We start from the raw sequence: 23,121 nt of genomic DNA on the forward strand, positions 1-23,121 counted from the left end.
GTATGTGGAATTTAAGAAACGAAACAGTTGAACATATGGGAAGACGGTGGGGGTGGGGGGAATAGAAGAAAAGGAAACAAACCACAAGAGGTTCTTAATGATAAGAATGAATTGAGGATTGGTGGAGGGAGGTGAGTGGGAGATGGGCTAGCTGGATGATGGGTATTAAGAAGGATACTTGTGATGAGCGCTGGGTATTGTAAGTGATGAATCACTGAATCTACTTCTGAAACCAATATTGCACTGTATACTAACTGACCAGAATATAAATTAAAAAAAAAAAAAAGAAAAAATTTGTGTGCCTGTTTAATGTCTCTCCCACTAGTTCTCTTGTAATTCCCAGTATCTTTATTCTCAGTACCTGGCACATATTAGGAGCTCAGTTTGTTGGTTGAATGAATAAATGTATGCCTTGATATTTATTTATATAAATAAACACACACCATATCTCTTACCGTATCTCTACAGTCGGGTCAACTATAAGATTTAGAGGGCTCTTTCTAAAGGGAAAAAAACTAACGGGTCACACTTTATTATTATTTTTAAAGATTTTATTTTTTAATCTCTACACCCAACATGGGACTTGAACTCACACCCCCAAGATCAATGCTCCACTGACTGAACCAGCTGGGCACCCCCAGGTCACACTTTAGATATGGCCTCTCTTTGTTCCCAGCTATAAAATTCTAATTACTGGCTGAATCTGAAGATTCCTTATTTATGATGTTATTGCTTTGGTAAGTAAAAACAAACAAAACACCTTCAAAATAGACATGTCACTTCAGGTATTTATTCAACAACAAACATTACTGACTGCTTCACAATGTACTGACTGGGAAGCTAACCTGGGGGCTGGATATACAAGAAAAAACATTTCCTTGAAGGAGGGAAGTCCAGAGGAGTTCTTAGCTTAAAAACTGATAGATGATCATCCTGAAAAGATGTATGAAAATAAACTGGAATATTTGAACAATATTTTTTCAATTTTATCTCATCTGCTGCCCTAGTTCAGGTTTTCATCATCTCCTGCCTGAATCATTGCATTTACTCTTCCCAACTCCTTATTCTCCTACCCTGCATTATTTGTCAGAGCATTCATTGTTTTAAAAATGTATCACTGATTTTATTCTGTTCCCCCACCCCCCATTATCATTAGCATGCAAACCCCAGGGGCATCTGGCTGCCTTAGTTGGGAGAGCATGCCACTCCTGATTTCAGAGTATTGAGTTGGAGCCCCACCTTACAGATGTAGAGTTTACTTAAAAAAAAAAAAAAAAAAAAAAAAAAAAAAGCCAGCCTGATAAAGACAAGGATTTTTGTTTGTTCCTGATTGCATTCCCTGTGTCTGGAACTCAGGCGGCCTAGAAACATTTAAATACCTTTAACAGCCATGAAATGAATCCCTCCCTCTGCTTGGTCTTTCTCCATTCATTTATACAGATTTATTCCCTTTACGTGTGAGGATCTTTTGACTCACGGTGTCAGTATATTGTACTTCATTAACATGGCAGTTGCTTTTTATTTTCCAAGTATGTCTGTTTCAGTCACAGTTTAGATGATGGCCCACCAAAGACCATTACAAGCAGAAAAAACTTTGGAAAAAGGTACTTCAGAGTAGTAGCCAGGGAAGCTGTGGCTACTTAAAGTTAGCTGAACATAATGCTGTGGACTCTAGGCTGTGGGGTAGCTAATGTTCTCGCATGGAAGAATGAGCACACTGGTCTTTCAAGCACTTTCTTAGGCTCTGAGGGCATATAGCACCAAGGTTTGCCTGGCGATAAGGTGAAAAACTTTAACGGCTATCTCTGGCATTCAGCTTTGCTTAGCTCTCTCGCGGCTCCCATCCGGCGGCGAAAAATACTTCCGGCGTTCCGCTTTTTATATGCTGAGTCACAGCCTATGGCTACGCGCCGGCTGTGAAGGGCAGAATACACAAAATATGATTGGAGAAAAAAAACTTGGGAATTCATTTTCTCCACTCGCTTCTCGGTTTTCTCATTAGGGGAATATTTTTCTCAAGGCCGCGGAACATTATTCAGCCTTCCCCTCAAACCTACACCACAGAAACGTCATAAACGCGGCGCAAGCACTTTCTTCCCGTCGTCCTCCGCGCCACTCTCTCCGCCTCTACTTCCTCGCCCCGCCCACCCTAGGTTTCTAGGTGCTCCAAAAATCCGGCCCGGTCGCTTTGGTACTTTTTATTCCCTGTTCCCATTGGTTGTTTGCATGCGCGTGACCTCTCTTCTTCCCTACTGATTGGCTAGAATCAGTAACGACATCGGCGACCGCGAGGGCGGGGGCTTGAGGGAAGCTGGTGTGAGGCAGACCGGATTGGGGGAGGGGTTCAGGCCTGTCCTCCCCAGCGGCTGCGGCAGCACCAGCGCCGGCCGCCGCCGCCTCTGGAACGCGGAGGAGGAGCGGCTGGAGGAGTAGGAGGAGGAGGTGGGCCCAGGCGAGCGGGATGCCCATCGCTCTAGCTTGGTGGTGAATGCTGAGGAGAGTCACGGTTGCTGCAGTCTGTGCCACCGGGAGGAAGTTGTGGTTTGAGGCCGGGCGGGAGTCCGCGGCGCTGTGGAGAATTCGAGCGCGGGGTCGGTGCGAAGACTCGGCTGCTGCCAGACCCTTTCCTACTCTGACCATGCCTGGAAGGAACAAGGCGAAGTCTACCTGCAGCTGTCCTGACCTGCAGTCCAACGGACAGGATTTGGGAGAGAGCGGCCGTGTTGCCCGTCTAGGAGCTGATGAATCTGAGGAAGAGGGACGAAGGGGGTCTGTTAGTAATGCCGGAGACCCTGAGATCGTCAAGTCTCCCAGCGACCCCAAGCAGTACCGGTGAGGGAGGAGGCTTGGACCCGGGAGGAGAGCCGGGTGGGGGCTTCTCTGTTTCTGTCTCCCAAAAGAGCAACAGGGGCACATTTCCCATCACAGGTGCTTCCTTGGGTGGAGGGCAATTAGGGGCTTCCATGTGGTGTCAGCCGGACAAGTGGGAAATCTTGAGTTTCACGAGGAATCAGGATGTCAGAATGGGAAGGGCTCTTGGAGTAATTTTGACATTCGCTAAGAATGGTGGGTTCTCTGAGGAAGACATGCTGGATGGTGAGGGAGTCTTGTATTAGGTTATGAGGAAAGGTTGAAGGAGTTGGGAATTTTAATTTTGGAAAAGATATTTAAGGGGCATATTATCACTGGCCACAAATAAATAGGTGCCCTTGGTTGAAAGGGGTAAAACTAATGGGTGGAAGTTATAGAGGATAGTGTGGCTTCAGTAAAAGAACTTGGGCGTCATAGTTGGCCTACGATGAAGTGGTTTGTTTCTATGGGTTGTTCTTCATTACTAGAATGTTTGGGTGACCTCTTCCAAAGTGTATTAGAGAGCACGTAGGTCTGAGTTGTGTGAGTCATAGAAGTCTTCTGAGGTTTCTTTTAATTCTGAAATTGTCTGCTTTTTGTTTTATGCCGGAATCCTCTAAACATCTACCTGAATATTTCTTTCAGAGGTAGCTTATTTCATAGAATGTGTGATGTATTTTAAAGAGAGATCATATTGTCCAACAACTTCATTTTCCAGGTTGAGGAAATTGAGATCCAGAGAGTTGGCTTCTTACTTAGAATTACACTGTTAACTACAACTGATATAAAAACCCTGTCCATTTGACACCAAATCCAGTGCACCATTTACTGATTTTTATAGAGTTCTTGCTCCTATTGAGTTGAAAGGTGAAGGATTCTAGGTCCCAATTTGTTAGAAGCCTCTACAGTGTTAGAACAGGAAAGAACCTTGGAGGTAATCTTTTCCACTCCCCATCACTCCCATTGGACAGATGACTGAAACAGGTGATTTAGCTTCTAGTTTAAGACTGGCCACATTTCTCCTTTAGCTTCAAGTCTAGAGATTAACAGTACACAATTCTTTGTACTATTTTTTCCAGGCTGCAGGGTCAAGAGATCTTTATGGATGGGCTAAATCTTTTTCTCATCAAAGATGTGTTTGCATTAGTAATATGTGAATGAGCAAATTGAAACCTTGATTAAAGGTGCTTAGTTTTCTAGATTAAATGTTCAGTAATAGCTTCAGTTTTTTTAGCCTACGTAAAATTACATATTAACAGCTAATGTTTAAAGAATATACACCATGTGTCAAATACTGTTCTAACTGCTTTAGATATGTTATTTCATTTAATGACCTATTTTGGCAAATTTATTTGACAAATACTAAAGTCTTGTGTGCCACACACTGCGCTATCTTAAATCTTTTCTAAAACTTGATTGGATATAACTTAATTTTATTCTCAGTGCTGGGCATACAAAAAAAATGAGTAAGACAGCCTTTGTGTTCAGGGAGCTTCCAATGTAGAAGAGGGACATACACATGTTAAAAAAAAAAAAAAGTTAGGGACACCTGGGTGGCTCAGTTGGTTACGCGGCCGATTTTGGCTTAGGTCATGATTTCGTGGTCCATGAATTTGAGCCCCGCATCGGGCTCTGTGCTGACAGCTCAGAGCCTGGAGCCTGCTTCGGATTTTGTGTACTTCCCTCTCTCTGCCCCTCCCCCACTCGTGCTCTGTCTCGCCCTGTCTCTCAAAAATAAATAAATGTTAAAAAAAAAAAAGCTAAAATTAGGGTGCTAAAAATTTATAGAAGCCATAATGGAAGTATATGTTTTATATACTAAGGAATAATATAAGGAGTTGTAAACTGCATTTAGGGAGAAAATTAGGAAAGATTTAAAAGAAGAGGTAATACTTAAGAAGAATTCTTTGAATATATTGTATTTCTATTTTGATGTGGTCCTTTCTCAAATCATTTTTCTTCTTACTGTCTCGTTTTTCTTATTTTAAAGTGAATGGGGGTTGATTAGTACAGGTATTTTCCAGTGACTTTCTCCTTTCAAAAGAGCAAGTCCGCTTTTATCTCTAATATACTGAAAGTTTCAATTAGACTTCTAAAGAAAAGATTTTGTTACTTAAAAAAAAAAGTGGAAAACCTCAGTGCTAGATGATCTTTAAAGACTTATCCAACCTAAAGTGAAATTCTGTGAATTTTTGTAGCCAGAAACAGACATGAAGCATCTGCAGCCCAGAGAGCTGAATTATCCTTCTAGGACCCTCTCAGATGTCTTCTCTGTGAAGTTTTTATATGTAGCACCAATCCCTCCTTTAACTGTATTTCAGTAGGATTTTGTACATCGTCTGTTACAGTGCATATCCATCTTATTATATGTCTTTGGAATGTGTGAATAAGCACCAGAGGCAGACCTGATTAAAGGATTATTAGGGTGAAATAATGCCTAGAAAGATTTGCTTACCAACCCGCACTTATTAAGTAATAGCCTGTGGAATTTTACTTATGTATATGTGTAATTTGTATTTAGCTTTTGTGAAATGTTAAACATACCTACAGGACATCTATTCTGGTTTTTTTTTTTTTTTTTTTTTAGGGATCTGTATAAGTGTTTAGTAAATGTTGATTTCCTTATTTGGAAGAATTAAGGGACTTCAAATTGGGAACTACTGTTTTTTTTTAATGTTAATTTATTTTTGAGAGAGAGACAGAGTGCTAGCAGGGGAGGAGCTGACAGAGGGAGACACAGAATCAGAAGCGGGCTCCAGGCTTTGAACTGTCAGCACAGAGCCCTACTGGGGCTCGAACTAAAATGTTTCTTTTGGAAATAAGATTTAGCATTAAAAAAATTCTCTAGTCCATTAAAAAGAATTCTAATTCTTCTAGACTTTTGGTAGAGTTAGGGAGCAGATACTGAAGCACAAATGCATTAAATGTAAGAGGTGCTAGCATGTGTAAAGTATGGCATTTTTAGTCCTTTGTGTATCTAGTCTTCTGTCACTAGTTATGTGACCTTGGGCACATTAATCTAAGGCAGAGGACCTTTAAGGACACAGAAGAAAAGCAGCCCATAAACCACTGAAATTGAAAAGGAACAGTTAGGAAGGAGAAAAACTACATGATAGTGGTTTTTTTTTTTTTTTTTTTTTTTAAATGAAGAGCAGTGGAAAATGCTTTATGCAAAGAATGATCATTGTTAGATTATTCTGAGAAGTCAGGTACTATAAGAACTGAGAAAAATCTTTTTTTTTTTTTTTTTTTTTTTTTGAGGTTTATTTTGAGAGAGAAAGCATGAGTGGGGAAGGGGCAGAGAGTGAGAATCCCAAGCAGGCTCTGCACTAACAGTCTGGTGGTTCGAACCCATGAACCAAATTGTGAGATCATGACCTGAGCCGAAGTCGGACACTAAATCGACTTGAGTCACCCAGTACCCCAGGAACTGAGAACAATCTTGTGGAGACCCAAGAAATTATTTGTTCCTGGTGACAGCTGTTTTAAAGGAATGATAGGGAGGCAGAAGCTAGACTTCATTGAGTCACAAGGTAAGACATTTTAGATAATGAGATAGACATTTTTAAAGAAGTTTGGTTTTAAAGGGGAGGGGATGAGAGAAAATTTTAGGATAAAGTATTATATGGGGTGAAGGGAGAATTTTTTTCAAGGCAGAAGAAACTTGAGAATGTTTATTGCCTGAGGGAAAAAAAGAATCAGAGAGGGAGAGGTTGAAGATACAGGAGATAATGGAACAAAATCCTTACATAGTAGTGAGGAGACGGGATCAAGAATATTAACGAAGCGATTGGTTTAGAGAAGAGGAACACAAAATCTCTTCACTGAAAATGGAGGAAGGTGTAATGAGTATGGATGCAGGCAGTTAGGTGCTGAAAGCATTCTTGCTTTATAGATTTTTTTGTTCTGTAAAGTAAGCGTTGAGGTTTACTTAAGTGATTCTTTTAAGAGTTGTAGTGGGAAACAGGAATCCTTTAGTGGTGAAGGTTGAAATAGCTAATGAGAATGGGTGAGGTGTATTTGGGAAATACTAAGAGAAGTTGTGGGTTCTTGAGCATGAAAATGACGTAAGTAAACCAGTGTTTTAAGATGAATCTGAAGATCAGATCCATAGGATGTGGCAAGACTGGTTTAGGAGGTAATTATAATTGTGTATTGAATGGTGTTTGAATGGTGTGCACTGATATAAGATACTAGTCTTTCTTTAATTGATGTATTCTATTTTTTACTTTTTTTTCCTCTCTCGTTGTTAACTCAATTTAGCTAGGCTAAAACCAGTGAATGTGGAGACTATGTCTTGTTCACTTAGTGTCCAGCACATAGTAGGTTCTCAGATAATATTTGTAGAATGTACAAATGCATGAGTGCTCATATGCTAGGTGTTTTCATGGAACTCATGGGGATATTCTGCCAGAAATTTTTTAGATTAAATTTGTATCCTGGCCATGGGTGCCTGGGTGGCTCAGTCAGTTAAGCCTCCGACCCTTGGTTTCTCCTCAGATCATGTTCTCACAGTTTGTGGGTTAAAGTCCTGTGCTGACATCTCAGAGCCTGGAGGCTGCTTTGGATTCTGTGTCTCCTTCCCTCTCTGTCTGCCCCTCCCCTGCTCATGTGCGTGCTCAGTTCTCTCTCTCTCTCTTTCTAAAGGTAAATAAACTTAAAAAAATTTTTTGTATCCTGGCCAATTTAAAAACATAATTAGTTGGTTTTCAGGGAAAATAGTATGAATGGGTAGGTTACAGAAGACAAAATATAAATTATACAAGTAGTAATAATACATGTGATATTGTGTATTTAATTCATGTAGAAGCTTGTGGTGTTTGGCACATAGCACACAGATGTTAGCTATAATGTTCCCAATTACTTTATTATTTTTTAATTTTTTAAAGTTTACTTATTTTGAGAGAGAGAGAGAGAGCACAAGCAGGGGAGGGAGCTCTGAGCAGAGCATGATGCGGTGCTTGATCCCATGACCGTGAGATCACAACCTGAGTCGAAATCAAGAATTGGCCACTTGACTGAGCCATTCAGGCACCCCAATATGTTCCCAATTAAATGATGTTTGCAGCATTGTTTGTAATAGCAAAAATTGGTGACAACTTTAATGACCATTAGTGACTAAAGATTAAGTTTTTTATATAATGAAAATCATATATAGCAATAAAAAAAGAAATGGAAACATGTCCTGATATATTGTTGAATGAAAAAAGCTAGTTGCAGACCAAAGTAGGTTGTATAATTCTTTTTTTTTTTTTAATGTTTGTTTATTTTTGAGACAGAGGGAGACAGAGCATGAGTGGGGGAGGGGCAGAGAGAGAGCGAGACACAGAATCTGAAACAGGCTCCAGGCTCTGAGCTGTCAGCACAGAGCCTCACAACGGTGGGGGGCTCGAACCCACAGACGGTGAGATCATGACCTGAGCTGAAGTCAGATGCTTTACCGACTGAGCCACCCAGGCGCCCCTATAATTCTGTTTTTAAAAGGAAAAAATAACACCTCTCATTATATGTTTACCTAAAATATAGTTCTTTATGTTTAGATTTATATAGAAATGATTAGGAATGATATTCAGTAAGCTTATTTCTCTAGGGAAAGAAAGAAGGAATTTGATTTGGATTATTTACTTTTTAATAATGAAAGAAGATCAGTAAATAAAAGTATTAGGTATTCATTGTAGGAAATTTAAATAACAAAAAATTTAAAAATTCTTATAATCATTCCATCCAGCATTAACCACTTGCTGCATTTTTATAGTCTTTATTCCTTTGTGCTATGCATTTGTAATTTGTATGTATATTTTTAATTGACATTTAGTTGACATGTAAGTTTCAGGTGTATAACATAGTGAGTTGACAATTCTATGTATTGTGATATGCTCACCATAGTAAGTATAGTTACTGTCACCACACAAAGTTATTACGATATTATTGACTGTATTCACTATGCTGTACTTTTATTCCCCGTGACTTATTTTATAACTGGAAGTTTGTACTTTCTAATCCCCTTCACCTTTTACCTATCCCTCCACCATCTCCCCTCTGGTGATCACTAGTAGTTCTCTTCGAGTCTGTTTTCCTTTGTTGTTTGTTTTGATTGTCAGATTCCATATATAAGTGAAATCATATGGTATTTAAATGTGTTTGTCTGTCTGATTTATTTCACCTGTAGGTCCATCCATCTTTTCATGAATGGCAAGATTTCATTCTTTCTCACGACTAATATTCCATCATGTATGTATACCACATCTTTATCCATTCAACTGTCAGTGGATACTTAGGTTGCTTCCATATCTTGGCTGTTGTAAATAATGTTGCAGTAAATACAGGGTGCATATATCTTTTTGAATTAGTGTTTTCATTTTTCTTGGGTAAATACCCAGAAGTGGAATTATTGGATGCTGTGATACTTGTATTTTTAGTTTTTGAGGAACTGCTATACTGTTTTCTATAGTGGTTGCACCAATTTACAGTCTCACTAGTAATGCACAATGGTTCCCTTTTCTCCACATGCTTGCCTTGTTACTCCTTTAGCTATGCTGACTGGTGTGAGGTCATTTCTCATTGTGGTTTTGTGATTAGTAATGTTGAGCATCTTTTTATGTTTCTGTTGGCCATCTGTATGTTTTCTTTGGAAATATGTCTATTCAAGTCTTCTGCCCATTTTTAAAAAAAAAATTCTTACTTATTTTGAGAGAGAGGGAGAGAGTGTGAGGGAGTGCATATGTGTGTGAGCATAGGAGGGGCAGAGAGAGAGAGAGGGAGAGAGAAAATCCCAAGCAGGCTTTGTGCTGTCAGTGCAGAACCTACATGGGATTTGATCTCATGAACTGGGAGATCATGACCTAAGCTGAAATCAAGAGTCAGTCGCTTAACCGACTGAAGTCCCATGGTGCGCATTTTTTGCCCATTTTAAGTCAGATTATTTGTTTTTTTTGTGTTGAGTCATAGGAGTTCTTCATATATTTTGTATATTAACCCCTTATTGCATATGTTATCTGCAGTTCTTCCAGTGAGGAGGTTGCCTTTTTGTTTCGTTGATGGTTTCATTCTCTGTGCAAAAGCTTTTTAGTTTGATATGGTCCCAGTTTATTTTTGCTTTTGTTTTCCCTTATCTGGGCAAACATATCCAGAAAAATATTGCTAAGGTTGATGTCTAAGCGATTACTACCTATGTTTTCTTTTAGGAGTTTTATGGTTTCAGGACTTAAATTTAGGTTTTTTAATCCATTTTGAGTTTACTTTTGTGTATGGTGTAAGAAGGTGGTTCAGGCCCATTCATTTTCATGTAGCTGTCCAGTTTTCCTACCACCATTTATTGAAGAGAATTTCTTTTCCTCATTGTAGATTTTTACCTTCTTTGTCATAGATTAATTGATCATGTAAGCATGTATTGGTTTATTTCTGGGCTCTCAGTTCTTTTCCATTGGTCTATGTGTGTATGTTGTGCCAGTACTATACTGTTTTGCTATACATTTAAAAAAATGGTAGGGGCGCCTGGGTGGCTCAGTCGGTTGAGCGAGCAACTTCGGCTCAGGTCATGATCTCACAGCTCGTGAGTTCGAGCCCTGCATCAGGCTCTGGGCAGACAGCTCAGAGCCTGGAGCCTGCTTCAAATTCTGTGCCTCCCTCCCTCTCTGCCCCAACCCACTCACATTTTGTCTCTGTCTCTCTCATTAAAAAATTTTTAAAAAAATGGTATATATTTAACAATGTCGTGAACATTTTCTTACTGTTTTTCGGTATACATACTTTGTCTACCAACAAAGTCGGTCCATTGTGTAGATATACCATATTTAATCATTACCATTTTATGAGATATTGTCAAATTTTCTTTACCTAAGAAGCCTCTTTATTCCCTACAGAGTCCTTTGCGAATGAACCCAGTCCTAATGAGTTTGGTAGATATGTAGGGTAACCTCTGGTGACCTTGTCTGTTTCAAAGATGATCTGTAATTGGGAGAACTGGCAGACAAGGCGATTGGTTTATTCTGGGACTTCCACTCTGACATAGGTCTCATAGTCATATTGTTTTCCAGAATGAAGTCAGTCCAACTCACAGGAAACTGAGTATAGTCTATTTCTAGTATTTTGGGGGAGGGGAGCATTGGAAGGCTCAATTATATGGTTGGACCAGAATTTAACTGTTTTCGCGAGGGTTGGAAGTAGATTGTAATTTGAAAAGTTATTTCATATATATATCACTACCATCAACAGTAATCTTCCTTCTAATAATAATAGCTGGTATTTGTTAAGTGCCTACTATATACTAGGTCCTATTCTAAGGAGTTTACGTAGATTATCTCACTTAAATTTTTTTTTTTTTAGCGTTTTTTTATTTTTAAGACAGAGACCGAACATGAATGGGGGAGGGTCAGAGAAAGAGGGAGACACAGAATCTGAAACAGGCTCCAGGCTCTGAGCTGTCAGCCCAGAGCCCGACGCGGGGCTCGAACTCACGGATGGCAAGATCATGACCTGAGCTGAAGTCGGACACTTAACCGATTGGGCCACCCAGGCGCCCTGATCTCACTTAATTTTTACCGTAATCCTATTAGGTAATGCTTTTATTACATGATAGCCTAAAATGATGTTCTGTGAAAACACATTCTGAACAGGTATTGAGCACTGATTAGTGTAAATGGATTGTGTTCTCATTTGGTTCCATCTAAGCATATTTCTTACCATGGGAGATAAGCTCCAAGCCCGTTCATTTTGGTTTCTTTCTAGTTTCATCTTCTGTTGTGCTGTTTTGTACTCTTTCTTGGCACATGCTATACTCTTAGGTCATATTTGCCTTGTGAGTTGAAGTATTGCCTCCTTTGTGAATCTTATGTATGTGTGTAATCTCTGCACCCACTGTGGGGCTCAAACTGATGACCCCAAGATCAAGAATCGCATGTTTGACTGACTGAGCCAGCCAGGCGCCCCTTGTGAATCCTTTCTCACTCTTTTAGGTCAGTCTTCCCCTCCCACATGTAAGTTATTTATACTCCTGTGTGCCCCTGTAGCAATTTTTTTCAAGCTGTTTTAAATTTTTTAAGTTAAATTTATCTTTACCCCTTATTTTGAAATTTTTGTAGGGAGGGACTTTGTCTCTTTGAGTCTTTGCATGCCTTTTCTTCTGTTACTAATGAATCACATGTCTGTACCTCTTAAGACCCATCTCTTCATTTGTGCACTAGCCCCATCTGCTCTTTGTTGATGCTGTCCATCAATTCCAGCAGTCGTTCCCCTTCCATTCTGCATTACCAGTTTCTCTCTTTTACTGGATCATTTCTACGAGTATACAGATATGTTGTAATCATTCCTGTCTTCAGGGGAAAGACATTTTTTTTTCCCACATCCTCTGTGAGCTATACCTTCCATCTACTCAAGTTTCTTGGTTTTCTTTGTAGCAAAGCTTGTTAAAAGAATTGTCTACACTTGAAATTTGCAGTTCATCTATTCTCATTATTTCTTTTTTTTTGACATAATGTCCATTTTAATTTATATATTTTTTCATTTAATGTGTGATTTATAGCTTTCATTGCCATTAATATGTTCCATACTATCATTTAAAAAATTGAAAAATATTTTTAATGTTTATTATTTTTGAGAGAGAGAGAGAGCACGAGTGCATGTGGGGAAGGAGCAGAGAAAGCGGGGGTGAGGTAGTGGGGGTGGACACAGAATCCGAAGCAGGCTCCAGGCTCTGAGCTGTCAGCACAGAGCCCCATGTGGCGCTCAAACTCATGAACTGTGAGATCATGACCTGAGCTGAAGTTGGATGCTTAACCAACTGAGCCACCCAGGCACCCCCCAAAATTATTTATTTATTTATTTATTTATTTATTTATTTATTTATTTATTTTAATGTTTATTTTTGAGAGAGAAGGAGACAGAGCATGAGCAGGGGAGGAGCAGAGAGAGAGAGGGAGACACAGAGTCAGAAGCAGGCTCCAGGCTCTGAGCTCTCGGCACAGAGCCCGATGTGGGGCCCAAACTCATGAACTGCAAGATCATGACCTGAGCCAAAGTTGGATGCTCAACCAACTGAGCCATCCAGGCGCCCCATTTGAAAATTTTTTTGAAATGTTTTTATTTATTTTTGAGAGAGACAGAGTGGGAATGGGGGAGGGGCAGAGAGAGTGAGGGAGACACAGAATCTGAAGTAGGCTCCAGGCTCTGAGCCGTCAGCACAGAGCCTGACGCAGGGTTGGAACTCACAAACTGCTAGATCATGACCTGAGCCAAAGTCGGACACTTAACCGACTGAGCTACCCACGTACTCCCCCCAATTTTTTTTTTTAATTGAGGTATAGTTGACACTCCCATAATTTCTTGAACTCAAGAGTGGTCTTTTGCCACTATTGCTATATCAAAACAGCTGTTTTCAAGATCACCAATATCCTTTACGGTTGAGCCGTTCTCAAGTTCTTATCTTTCTTGGCCTTTCAGTATCATATGACATGGTTAATCATTCTTTCCTTCTTGAAATGCTTTTTTCAGATGGCTCCCAGGTCAGTCAGCACTGTTCTAGTTCTCTTTCTGCCTCACTTGAAGGTTCCTTCTTATCTCCTTGACCTCTAAATTTTGGAGTACCGAGGGCTCAGTTCTCAGACCTCTTCTTTTCCCTGGCTACCTTTGCTCCCTGCGTTATCTCATCCAATTTCATTGGCTTTAAATAGAACCCTGTATAAAATAACAATTTTACTCAGGTTCCCAATCCCTATACCCTTTCTCATGGTTATGTTTCTTCATAGCACTTATTGCCACTTGATATACTATATATTTACTGGTTTGTGAGAGCAAGGAGTCTGTTTTGTTCACTGCTGAATCCCCAGTGCCTACAGTAGTACCTGTCTCAGCCTTGCTTCCATCTCTGACTCTTTCATCCTTTTCTCCTCTGCTCTGATTGTTATATAAAGATAAGTTTTTCAGTCTTTTATCATTTTATTTCTTGCTTTTGTTTCAGATAAAAAATTTAAAAAAAAAAATAAAACCATACTGCAGTGCCTGGGTGGCTCAGTCGGTTAAGTGTCCGACTTTAGGTCAGTCATTATCTCAGTTTGTGAGTTCTAGCCCCGCGTTGGGCTCTGTGCTGACAGCTTAGAGCCTGGAGCCTACTTCAGAATCTGTGTCTCCCTCTCTCTCTGCCCCTGCCCCGCTCATGCTCTCTCAAAAATAAACATTAAAAAAAAAATTAAAAATAAAAGAAATAAAACCATACCAATACAGTTGAAGCTCTTTATAACTGCTTCTCTCATTTCATTCCCTACCCTCTTTTCCCAGTATTAACCATTATCTGAATTTGATAAAATTCATTCCTATATATATTGTTATACTTTTTATCAAATGTACATTTATCTGTAAACAGTATATATTCTTGTTTTTGCATGTTTTAAGACATACAAATAGAAATTGTCATATTAGATGTCTCAGAACCTGCCTTTTTTTTTCCTTTGGTTTAGCATTGCTTTTGAGATTTATCAGTGCTAATAAAGTGTAATACTCTAGTTATTAATGGTAAATGCTCTTTAGTAATATTTTGTATGAATATATCATAATTTGTCTGTTTTCCTATTATTGGTCATTTAGATTATTCCCAGGTTTCTGTTATTTTTTTTATGATTATGCCACAATTTATCTTTTCTCTGATTGTTGGACATTTGTTTCTAGTGTTCAGTGAACATTTTTTCTTTTTCTCTTTTGAGAGAGGGCACAAGTGAGCAAGGACAGAGAGAGAGAGAGTCTTGTGAGGGGCAGAGAGAGAGAGAGAGAGAGAGAGAGAGAGAGAGAGAATCCCATGAGAGGCAGAGAAAGAGAAGCAGCGTTCACCCGAAGCAGGGCTTGAGCTCACTGGTTGTGGAATTCAAACTCTCCAACCGGGAGATAATGACCTGAGCCAAAGTCAGATGGCTTAACTGACTAATGACTAAGCCCCCTAGGTGCCTGTTCAGTGAGCATTTTTATACATGACTCCTTGGGCACACATTTGAGAGTATATATACCTATAAGGGAAAAAGGGTTTTTTTTTGTTTGTTTTTTTTTTTTAATTTTTGAGAGGGGATGTGAGTCTGGGAGGGGGCGGGGGGCACAGATAATCTGAAGTGGTCTCCACACTGACAGCAGTGAGCCGGATATAGGGCTCCAATCCATGAATCGGGAGATCATGGCCTGAGCCGAAGTTGGAAGCTCGACCAAGTGAGCCACCCGGGTGCTCCTCTCTTTTTTTTTTCTTCCCTGAAACAACTTGTTTTTTACTAGATGTTTCCAAAATACTCTTCTAACTGGTTGTACTGTTTTATTTTACATTTATGCCAATAGAGCATTAGTGTTCCTGCTTTTATAGCGTTTCCTACCAACTCTTGATATTGTTAGATTTAAAAATTATTGAGGGGCTCCTGGGTGGGTCAGTCAGTTAAGTGTCTTCAGCTCAGGTCACGATCTCCTGCACATGAGCCCTGTGTCAGCGTGGAGCCTGCTTGGGATTATCCCTCTCCCTCTGCCTCTCTCTCTCTTTTTCTCAGAAATAATAAGAAATCAGACTTTAAAAAAATTACTGAGAATTGATCTTTAGGAAACATTTTCTCTTTCAAAAAGTCCTTTTGTTGGCATTTTACCTTATTACTAATAAGATCAGGCATTATTTCATGTTTCCTGGCCATTTGGATTTCTCCTTTTATGAACTGCCCATTTTGTTGGAGAGGAGTGTTCTTTCTCTTCTTCTTTAAAATTGATAATTTACATATTTTGAATCCTTTGTTGGTTATATGAGTTGCAAATATATTCTCTAAGTCTGTATAGCTTATCTTTATCCTTTGTTTATAAAGTCTGAAAAGTTAGTCATAGTACTTTATCTTTATTTTTATTGTTTGTGTTTTTTTCATCTTATTTTCTTCTAGAAGTTTTACAGTTTTGCTTTTTATAGGATATGGATCTAATTTTATCACTTTTTAAAAAATAGGGACAACCAGTTGTCCAAGTACACCTTTTGAAGTCTATATCCCAGAAGTCACCAAATGTTTTCTTTAAAGGGTAAATAGTAAACATTTTAGGCTTTGCCAGTTAAGAGGCAAAATTAAAGATATTAGGTGGGTACTTTTATAACAAGGAAGAAAGCATTTCTGCAATTTTTAAAAATTTCTGCAAATTAAAAATTTTTTTTTTTTAATATTTATTTTTGAGTGAGAGAGAGAGAGCGCAAGCAGTGGAGGGGCAGAGAGAGAGGGAGACACAGAATCGGAGCTGAACTCCATTCTCTGAGCTGTCAGCACAGAGCCTGATGTGGGGTTTAAACCCACGAACCGTGAGATCATGACCTGAGCCAAAGTCGGATGCTTAACTGACTGAGCCACCAGGTGCTTCCAAAATTTCTGCAAATTAAAAAAAATTTTTTTTAATGTTTATTTTTGAGAGAGTGACAGAGTGCATGTGGGGGAGGGGCAGAGAGCGAGGGAGACCCAGAATTCAAAGCAGGCTCCAGGCTCCAAGCTGTCAGCACAGAGCCTGAAGTAGGGCTAGAACTCACAAACGGTGAGACCGTGACCTGAGCTGAAGTCCAACATTTAACCAACTAAGCCACCAAGGTGCCTTTGCAAATTTTAAATAAAATTTGTATTAAGTTCAAAATATAGTAATAGTACTTTTTTGATAATACAGATTTACTAGTGAGAAGAGTGGAATTCTTTTTCTTTCTTCCTTTTTTTCTTTTATTTTTGAGAGAGAACTTATGCTTGGGGGTGGTTGGGGATGGGGGTGAGAGGGAGAAGGAGAGAGAGAATCTTAAGCAGACTCTACACTCAGCACCAGCCCAATGTGGGGCTTGATCTCACAACCATGAGATCATGACCTGAGCCCAAATCAAGAGTCAGGTATTTAACTAACTGGGCCACCCAGGTGCCCACAGTGAAATTCTTTTTATTGGGGTAACATTTGTTTTTTGGGGGGTTCACAGTTAGTGTTTCTTGTAATCAAAGTTGATTGTGAATATGCATCTGTTAATACTGATTTGTAATGAGATTTTACGGATTTCATCTTTGAAAATGTGTTTTCATCCTGATAGTTACTGCTAAGTACTGATATCAGTCCCTGAGTACATGCTTTTAATTTAGCATATTCATTGCTTGGAAAGCATTTATAGAATTCTGTTAGATTCTTGTGATATTTTTGCCCCTTAGCATGTTATTACATAGTAGATTAATCATTTCTGATTGAAAATTAGGTGGAACCTCCTTAATTAGATGGAGTCTTTGCACAGTTGAAAGGACTTACAAATATGGAAATTTCCCTTATGCTTGCACCAAAATCTGAAAAACTTGCTGGAACTAGAGTTTGCTTGGAAAACATAACTGCTGCAAATTTGTGTGGTAATGGAGCTATGGCTTCTTGTTTTAACTTTTGACAGCACGGGAAGTGTATAAAGCAGTTTGCCATTATTGTGATTCAGATAACATTCGTTGTTGTTGAAATGACTTTACCATAAGATGTTTTGCATAAGTGCTATTTTGTAATTTTGGGTTGAATTCATTCAGAAACATTATGGAGCCTTCAGCAAAAGCTAATTTCCAAAGCCATTTGGTGTTTGACAATAGTGGTGGAAGGCGGTTTTTTTGCAGAAAAATTTGTCTTAGCCTTGAGCTCAAAAATTGCAATAAAATGTTCCCATTGCTGAGCCATCAAACTGCTCTACAATAAGGGTAATTCAAGATATTCAGCCTCTATTTCTAACAAAAATTCACAGAACTGATGATTGTGAAGTCTACAAGAATAAGTGACACTACTGTCTCCTTAATACATGATAGATTCAAATATTTTCTGTAGAGTACTGCTGATAAGATCATGAATAATCATAGACTTTGAAACACCTCACAAAAGGTAAATTTGTCCAACTAAATCTTTTTTTCTGCTCCATACCTATTTTACCAACATTAGTGGGACTATATATTAGATCCCACTTCCAGTTGTAGTACATTCATGTTTTCTCAACCCCTTTGAAAATATTCTTATCTGTAGTTCTCGCAGAATATTCATGGAGGCTAATTGCTCAGTCACTTCAGACTTGGCACTGACTCTTCAAGTAAACAGCTGAGTTGTTGGTAACATATCTAGGCACATCAAAAGTCAAAATCTTGAAATCATTTGCCTTGTTTTTAATTGCTTATCAGTTACTAAGGTCCTCAAATCTTTGAGCAGTAGTTCTCATCAACAGGCTAATAGTTTAATTAATAATTAATTTTATAAATTTTTTCAGCTTTTACAAAATACAGTCTAACTCGTCATTGGTAAATAGTTTTCCTTGCTTAGCTAACAAATGGAGCTACTCAGAAACTTACTTTGGTTGTAGTCTCATTTTCATCTTTAATTTTTGTGAAGAAATTCTACTGTAATGAGGTATTTCATTTTAAATTTTCTGATTTTTCTGAGTGTTGCTCTTCTGTGAGTTGTGAACACTGTGATGAGTGCTAAGTCTTGGTAATAACATTTTATTCTTTTAGCATAGCTATAATATTACATAATAAACACAGCATTTTCCTATTATTTGGTAACAAAATCCACACTAAAAGTGTGACATTTGAATTTCATTTTTCCCTTTCCTTATTTGGACATGATGAATATGTATTGCCACTTTAAAAAAAGTTGCACTGGGGCACCTGTGTGGCTCAGTTGGGCATCCAAGCTCAGGTCATGATCTCACTGTTGGTGGGTTCAAGTCCTGTGCTAATAGCTCAGAGCCTGGATTCTCTGTCTCTCTCTTTCTCTGCCACTCTCCTACTCGCACTCTGTCTTTCAAAAATAAAACATTTTCAAAAATATTTTTTAAAAAGTTGCACTTACAGTGATACATGTGGCACTTGAAATGCTGGTGGGTGATAAAGTGCATTGCTGCAATTTTTACAGTGTGGAGCCTGCAGTGCACAACAGTGAAAATGCCACAAAGGTCTTTGGAAGGAGAAAGCAGCAATAGATGTAAATGAATGAGTGTGGCTGTGTGCCAGTAAAACTTTATGGAGACTGAAATTTGAATTTCAGAGAATTTAATGTATCATGAAATATTTTTTCATTGGATTTTTTCCTACTGCTTCAAAAAAAGTAAAAAACAGTTATTTTAAAGGCTGTAACCATAGTTTCTTAATTCCTGGTATGTCTTTTTTTCCTGTAATGCTAACTCTATCATATGTTAGGTTTTCATAAATGCATGGATATTTTTTCAGGGATCTTTACTATGTTCCATTTTGTTGATTTCGTATTTCATTATATTATGGCCTAAAAGTTCATATTTTTTACTTGCAGGGAGGGTTTTTCAAAAAATCTTCATGTTATGTAGACAAAAACAATAATGATTTCTTACTGTTTATTTTACTTGACACAAATCTTAATCTAGTTGATTATGTTGCTAAAATAAATAATTTTTTATTTTTCATTAGCCAGGTCTTTTCTGGTAATGAAATTTATATCTAACTCTCCCCTCTTCCCTTTCTCTATTGTAAAATACATCCCAGTTTTTTTGATAAACAGTATTCAGTATTTGCAGTATCCAAATATTGTTTCTACTGGGACATGTAGTCTACTATAATTATATTTTCTTTCTTAAACAACTGTTTTCTCTTTAATTGCCTTATTTTTAAAAATTTTTTATTAAAAATTTTTTTTAATGTTTATTTTTGGGGGAGGGAGAGCAAGCATGAGTCAGAGAGGGGCAGAGAGAGAGGGAGACACAGAATCTGAAGCAGGCTCCAGGCTCTGAACTGTCAGCACAGAGCCTGATGTGGGGCTGGAACCCACAAACTGAGATCATGACCTGAGCCGAAGTTGGCTGCTTAACCGACTGAGCCACCCAGGTGCTCCTAATTGCCTTATTTTTAAGAACAGCTTTATTGAGATATAAGTAACACATCACACAATAGACTTTATTTAAAGTGTACAACTTAATAGTTCTTAGTGTATTTGCAGTTGTGCATCCATAACCACAATGTTTTTATTACCTCAAAAAGGAATCCCTCACTCCTCACCTCAGTCTCCCCAGTCCCCCATCTCCATAGCCCTAGGCAAACACTCATCTGTCTTCTGCTCTCTAGATTTGCTTATTCTGGACATTTCATGTAAATGGAATCATAAATTTTTCATCCTTTGTGACTGGCTACTTTAGTGTATTGTTTTTAAGGTTCATCCGTGTTGTACTATGTGTTAGAACTTCATTTATTTCTGAGTAATATTCCATTGTATGAATATGCTGCATTTTATTTATTTCAACAGTTGGTGGACACTGTTTGGTTATTATGAGTAATGCTGCCGTGAACATATATGTACAAGCTTTTGTGTGAACTTATGTTTTTATTTATTTTGGGTATATAATAAACAGGGGCATAATTGCTGGATCAGATGGAAACTGGTTATCCATTTGAGGATTTTTTTCAGACTATTTTTCAAAGTGGCTGTACCATTTTACAATTTTCTCTAGCAGTGTAAAAGAATTCCAATTTCTCTGCATCTTCACCAATACTTGTTACAATCTTTTTTTTTTTTTTTTTTTTTTTTTTTTTTAGTTTCAGGTTTTTATTTAAATTCCAGTTATTTAACATACAGTGCAATATTAGTTTCAGGTGTAGAATTTAGTGATTCATCACTTACATAACAACACCCATTGCTTATCACAGCAGTACCCAGTGCTTATCACAAGTGCCCATTTTAATACCCATCACACATTTAACCCATCCCCCTGCCCACCTCCCTTCCAGCAACCTTCAGTTTGTTCTCTGTAGTTGAGTCTTTTTTATGGTTTGCCTCTCTCTTGTCCACCCCTCCCTCCCATGTTCTTCTGTTTTGTTTCTTAAATTCTCATTTGTTTCATAATACTCATATGAGTAAAATCATATGGTGTTTGTCTTTCTCTGACTTATTTCACTTAGCATAATACTCTCCACCTCCATCCATGTCATTGCACATGACAAGATTTCATTCTTTTTTATGGTTGAGTAATGTTCATATATATATATCTTTATCCATTCATTAGTCAGTGGGCATTTGGGCTCCTTCCATAATCTGGCTATTGTAGATAATGCTTTAAACATCAGGGTGCATGTATCCCTTCAAACCAGTATTTTTAGATCTTTTGGGTAAATACCTAGTAGTGCAGTTGCTGGATCATAAAATTGCTGTTTTTTACCTTTTTGTGGAAACTTCATACTGTTTTCCAAGTGGCTGCACTAGTTTGCATTCCCACCAACAGGGTAGGAGGGTTCCCCTTTTTCCTCATCCTCACCCTCATCTCTTGTTTCCTGTGTCGTTAATTTTAGTCATTTTGACAGGTGTGAAGTGATAGCTCATTGTAGTTTTGAGTATAGCCCTCCTGGTAGGTGTAAAGTGGTATCTCATTATGATTTGCATTTCTCTGATGGCTGATGTTGAACATCTTTTCATGTGGTTTTTGGTGGTCTTGTTGTCTTATACCATGTATATCTTATTCGGAGAATGTCTATTCAGATCCTTTGCTCGTCTTTATTTTTTGTTTTAATTGAGTAGTAATAGTTGTTGTGTTTTAGATATGCATCTCATTAGATAAATGATTTGCAAAGTTTTTCCTTTGGTAGTATTCTTTGAAGCACAAAAGTTTTCAATTTTGATGATGTCTAGTTTATTTTTTTTCTCTTGCCGTGTGTACTTTTGGTGTTATATCGAAGATGCCTTATTATTTTTGTTTAGTGTGCTTTTGTTATCTAACATGAATTCTTCCCTACTACTCTGCCAGAGCTTTAAAACTTCTCCAGCTATGGTCAAACATATCAGGTAACAATCAATGCATTTGTTTTGTTGTACCTTTATTCCTCAGTCAGTCTAGAATGTATGTTCTTCAGTTCCAGGAAGTTTTTCTTTTCTTTTTTATGTTTATTTAATTTGAGAGAGAGCGAGAGAGAGCGCGCACACACACATACATGCGCACGTGAGCAGGAGAGGGGCAGTGAGAGAGAGAGATTGGGAGAGAATCCTGAGCAGGTTCCACACTCAGTGTGGAGCTCGATCTCACCACTGCTCGATCATAACCTGAGCTGATGCCAAGAGTCAGAAGCTTAACTGACTGAGCCACCCAGGAACTCCAGCCAGGAAATTTTCTCAAAAAATTTTTTTTCTAGTTCTCCTCTGTTTTCTTTTGAAACTATTATATACTACTATAACACTGGTTAAGTGTGGAGGGACTTTGCTGTGGGAAAATGCAAGAGCCAAGATGGGCTGGGGACACAGGTGAGGGGTTTGCAGCCAAGGATTCTGCAGTGGAGCCTTTCTTCCCCTCCCTCAAGGCACAAAAAAACTCGTAGCTTCTTTCTTTACCTCTTCTCTTCACTGGAGGAGTGATTTATCTGATTAATGAGTGCAGTAGAATTACCTGGGGCATGTGCCAATTTAACCTGTTCATCTCTTTCCAGCCTGTAGCCAGCAAGTACTTTGGCATATTCTTTTCTAGTACAGTAAACTGAGTGCAGGACAAGTTCTGCTTTGGGGGGAAATAGTTCTATTTTGGTTGATAACTTTAATTCATAGTGTTTGTAAGCCATTTCTGAGCCACTCTTAAGCCATGTTCTTCATCCTACCTTTTTATCAAAGATAAAGCTGATATTTTCCTTTCCATTTATCTATTCCTGTAACTTTCTCTTGTTTGATTATGAAATCAAGTTGGGGAAGATTTGTGCTTTTTAAAAATGTGGTAAACTATACATAACAAAATTTACCATTTTAGCCATTTTTAAGTGTATGGTTCAGTAGCATTAAGTATGTTTATATTGTACAGCCATCACCACCATCCATCTCCATATCTTTTCATCTTGTCAAGCTGAAACTCTGAACCCATTAAACAATAACTCTCCATTTCCGCCCCCCTCCCAAGCCCTGGCAACTACCATTCTACTTTCTTGCAGTGAATTTGGCTTCTGTAGGTATGTCATATAAGTGAAATTACACAATATTTGTCCTTTTCTATCTGGCTTATATCACTTAGTGTATCTTCAGAATTCATCCATCGTGTAGCATGTGTCAGAATTTCTTTCCTTTTTTGTATTATTATTTTTTTTTAACATTTGTTCATTTTTGAGAGACAGAGAATGTGAGTGGGGGAGGGGCAGAGAGAAAGGGAGACACCGAATCTGAAGCAGGTTCTAGGCTCTGAGCTGTCAGCACAGAGTCCAGCACGGGGCTTGAACCCACAAACCTGAGATCATAACCTGAGCTGAAGTGGGACGTTTAACCAACTGAGCCACCCAGGTGCTCCAGAATTTCTTACTTTTTTAAAGCTGAAAAATA

At 38.4% G+C, this 23,121-nt stretch overlaps 1 protein-coding gene across 3 annotated transcripts in view; it reads left to right on the top strand.

The window, feature by feature from the left end:
• Positions 1–2,310: 2,310 nt before the first annotated feature.
• The window catches only part of NRDC (nardilysin convertase), a 100,981-nt gene continuing 80,170 nt past the window's right edge, over positions 2,311–23,121 (top strand). Inside the window, exon 1 of one of the 3 annotated variants that reach the window (XR_002079903.2) lies at positions 2,311–2,832. Coding sequence is in view for 2 of the 3 variants with exons in the window: in XM_019449312.2 (XP_019304857.1) it covers positions 2,489–2,832 (344 nt within the window). In the remaining variant the exon portion in view is untranslated. The remainder of the gene's footprint in view (positions 2,833–23,121) is intronic. The other 2 variants (XM_019449312.2, XM_019449313.2) reach the window with 2 other exon arrangements.

This window comes from Panthera pardus, unplaced genomic scaffold (assembly GCF_024362965.1).
Source record: "Panthera pardus isolate Hobbes unplaced genomic scaffold, ASM2436296v1 HiC_scaffold_11, whole genome shotgun sequence".
Classification (NCBI taxonomy): Eukaryota; Metazoa; Chordata; class Mammalia; order Carnivora; family Felidae; genus Panthera; species Panthera pardus.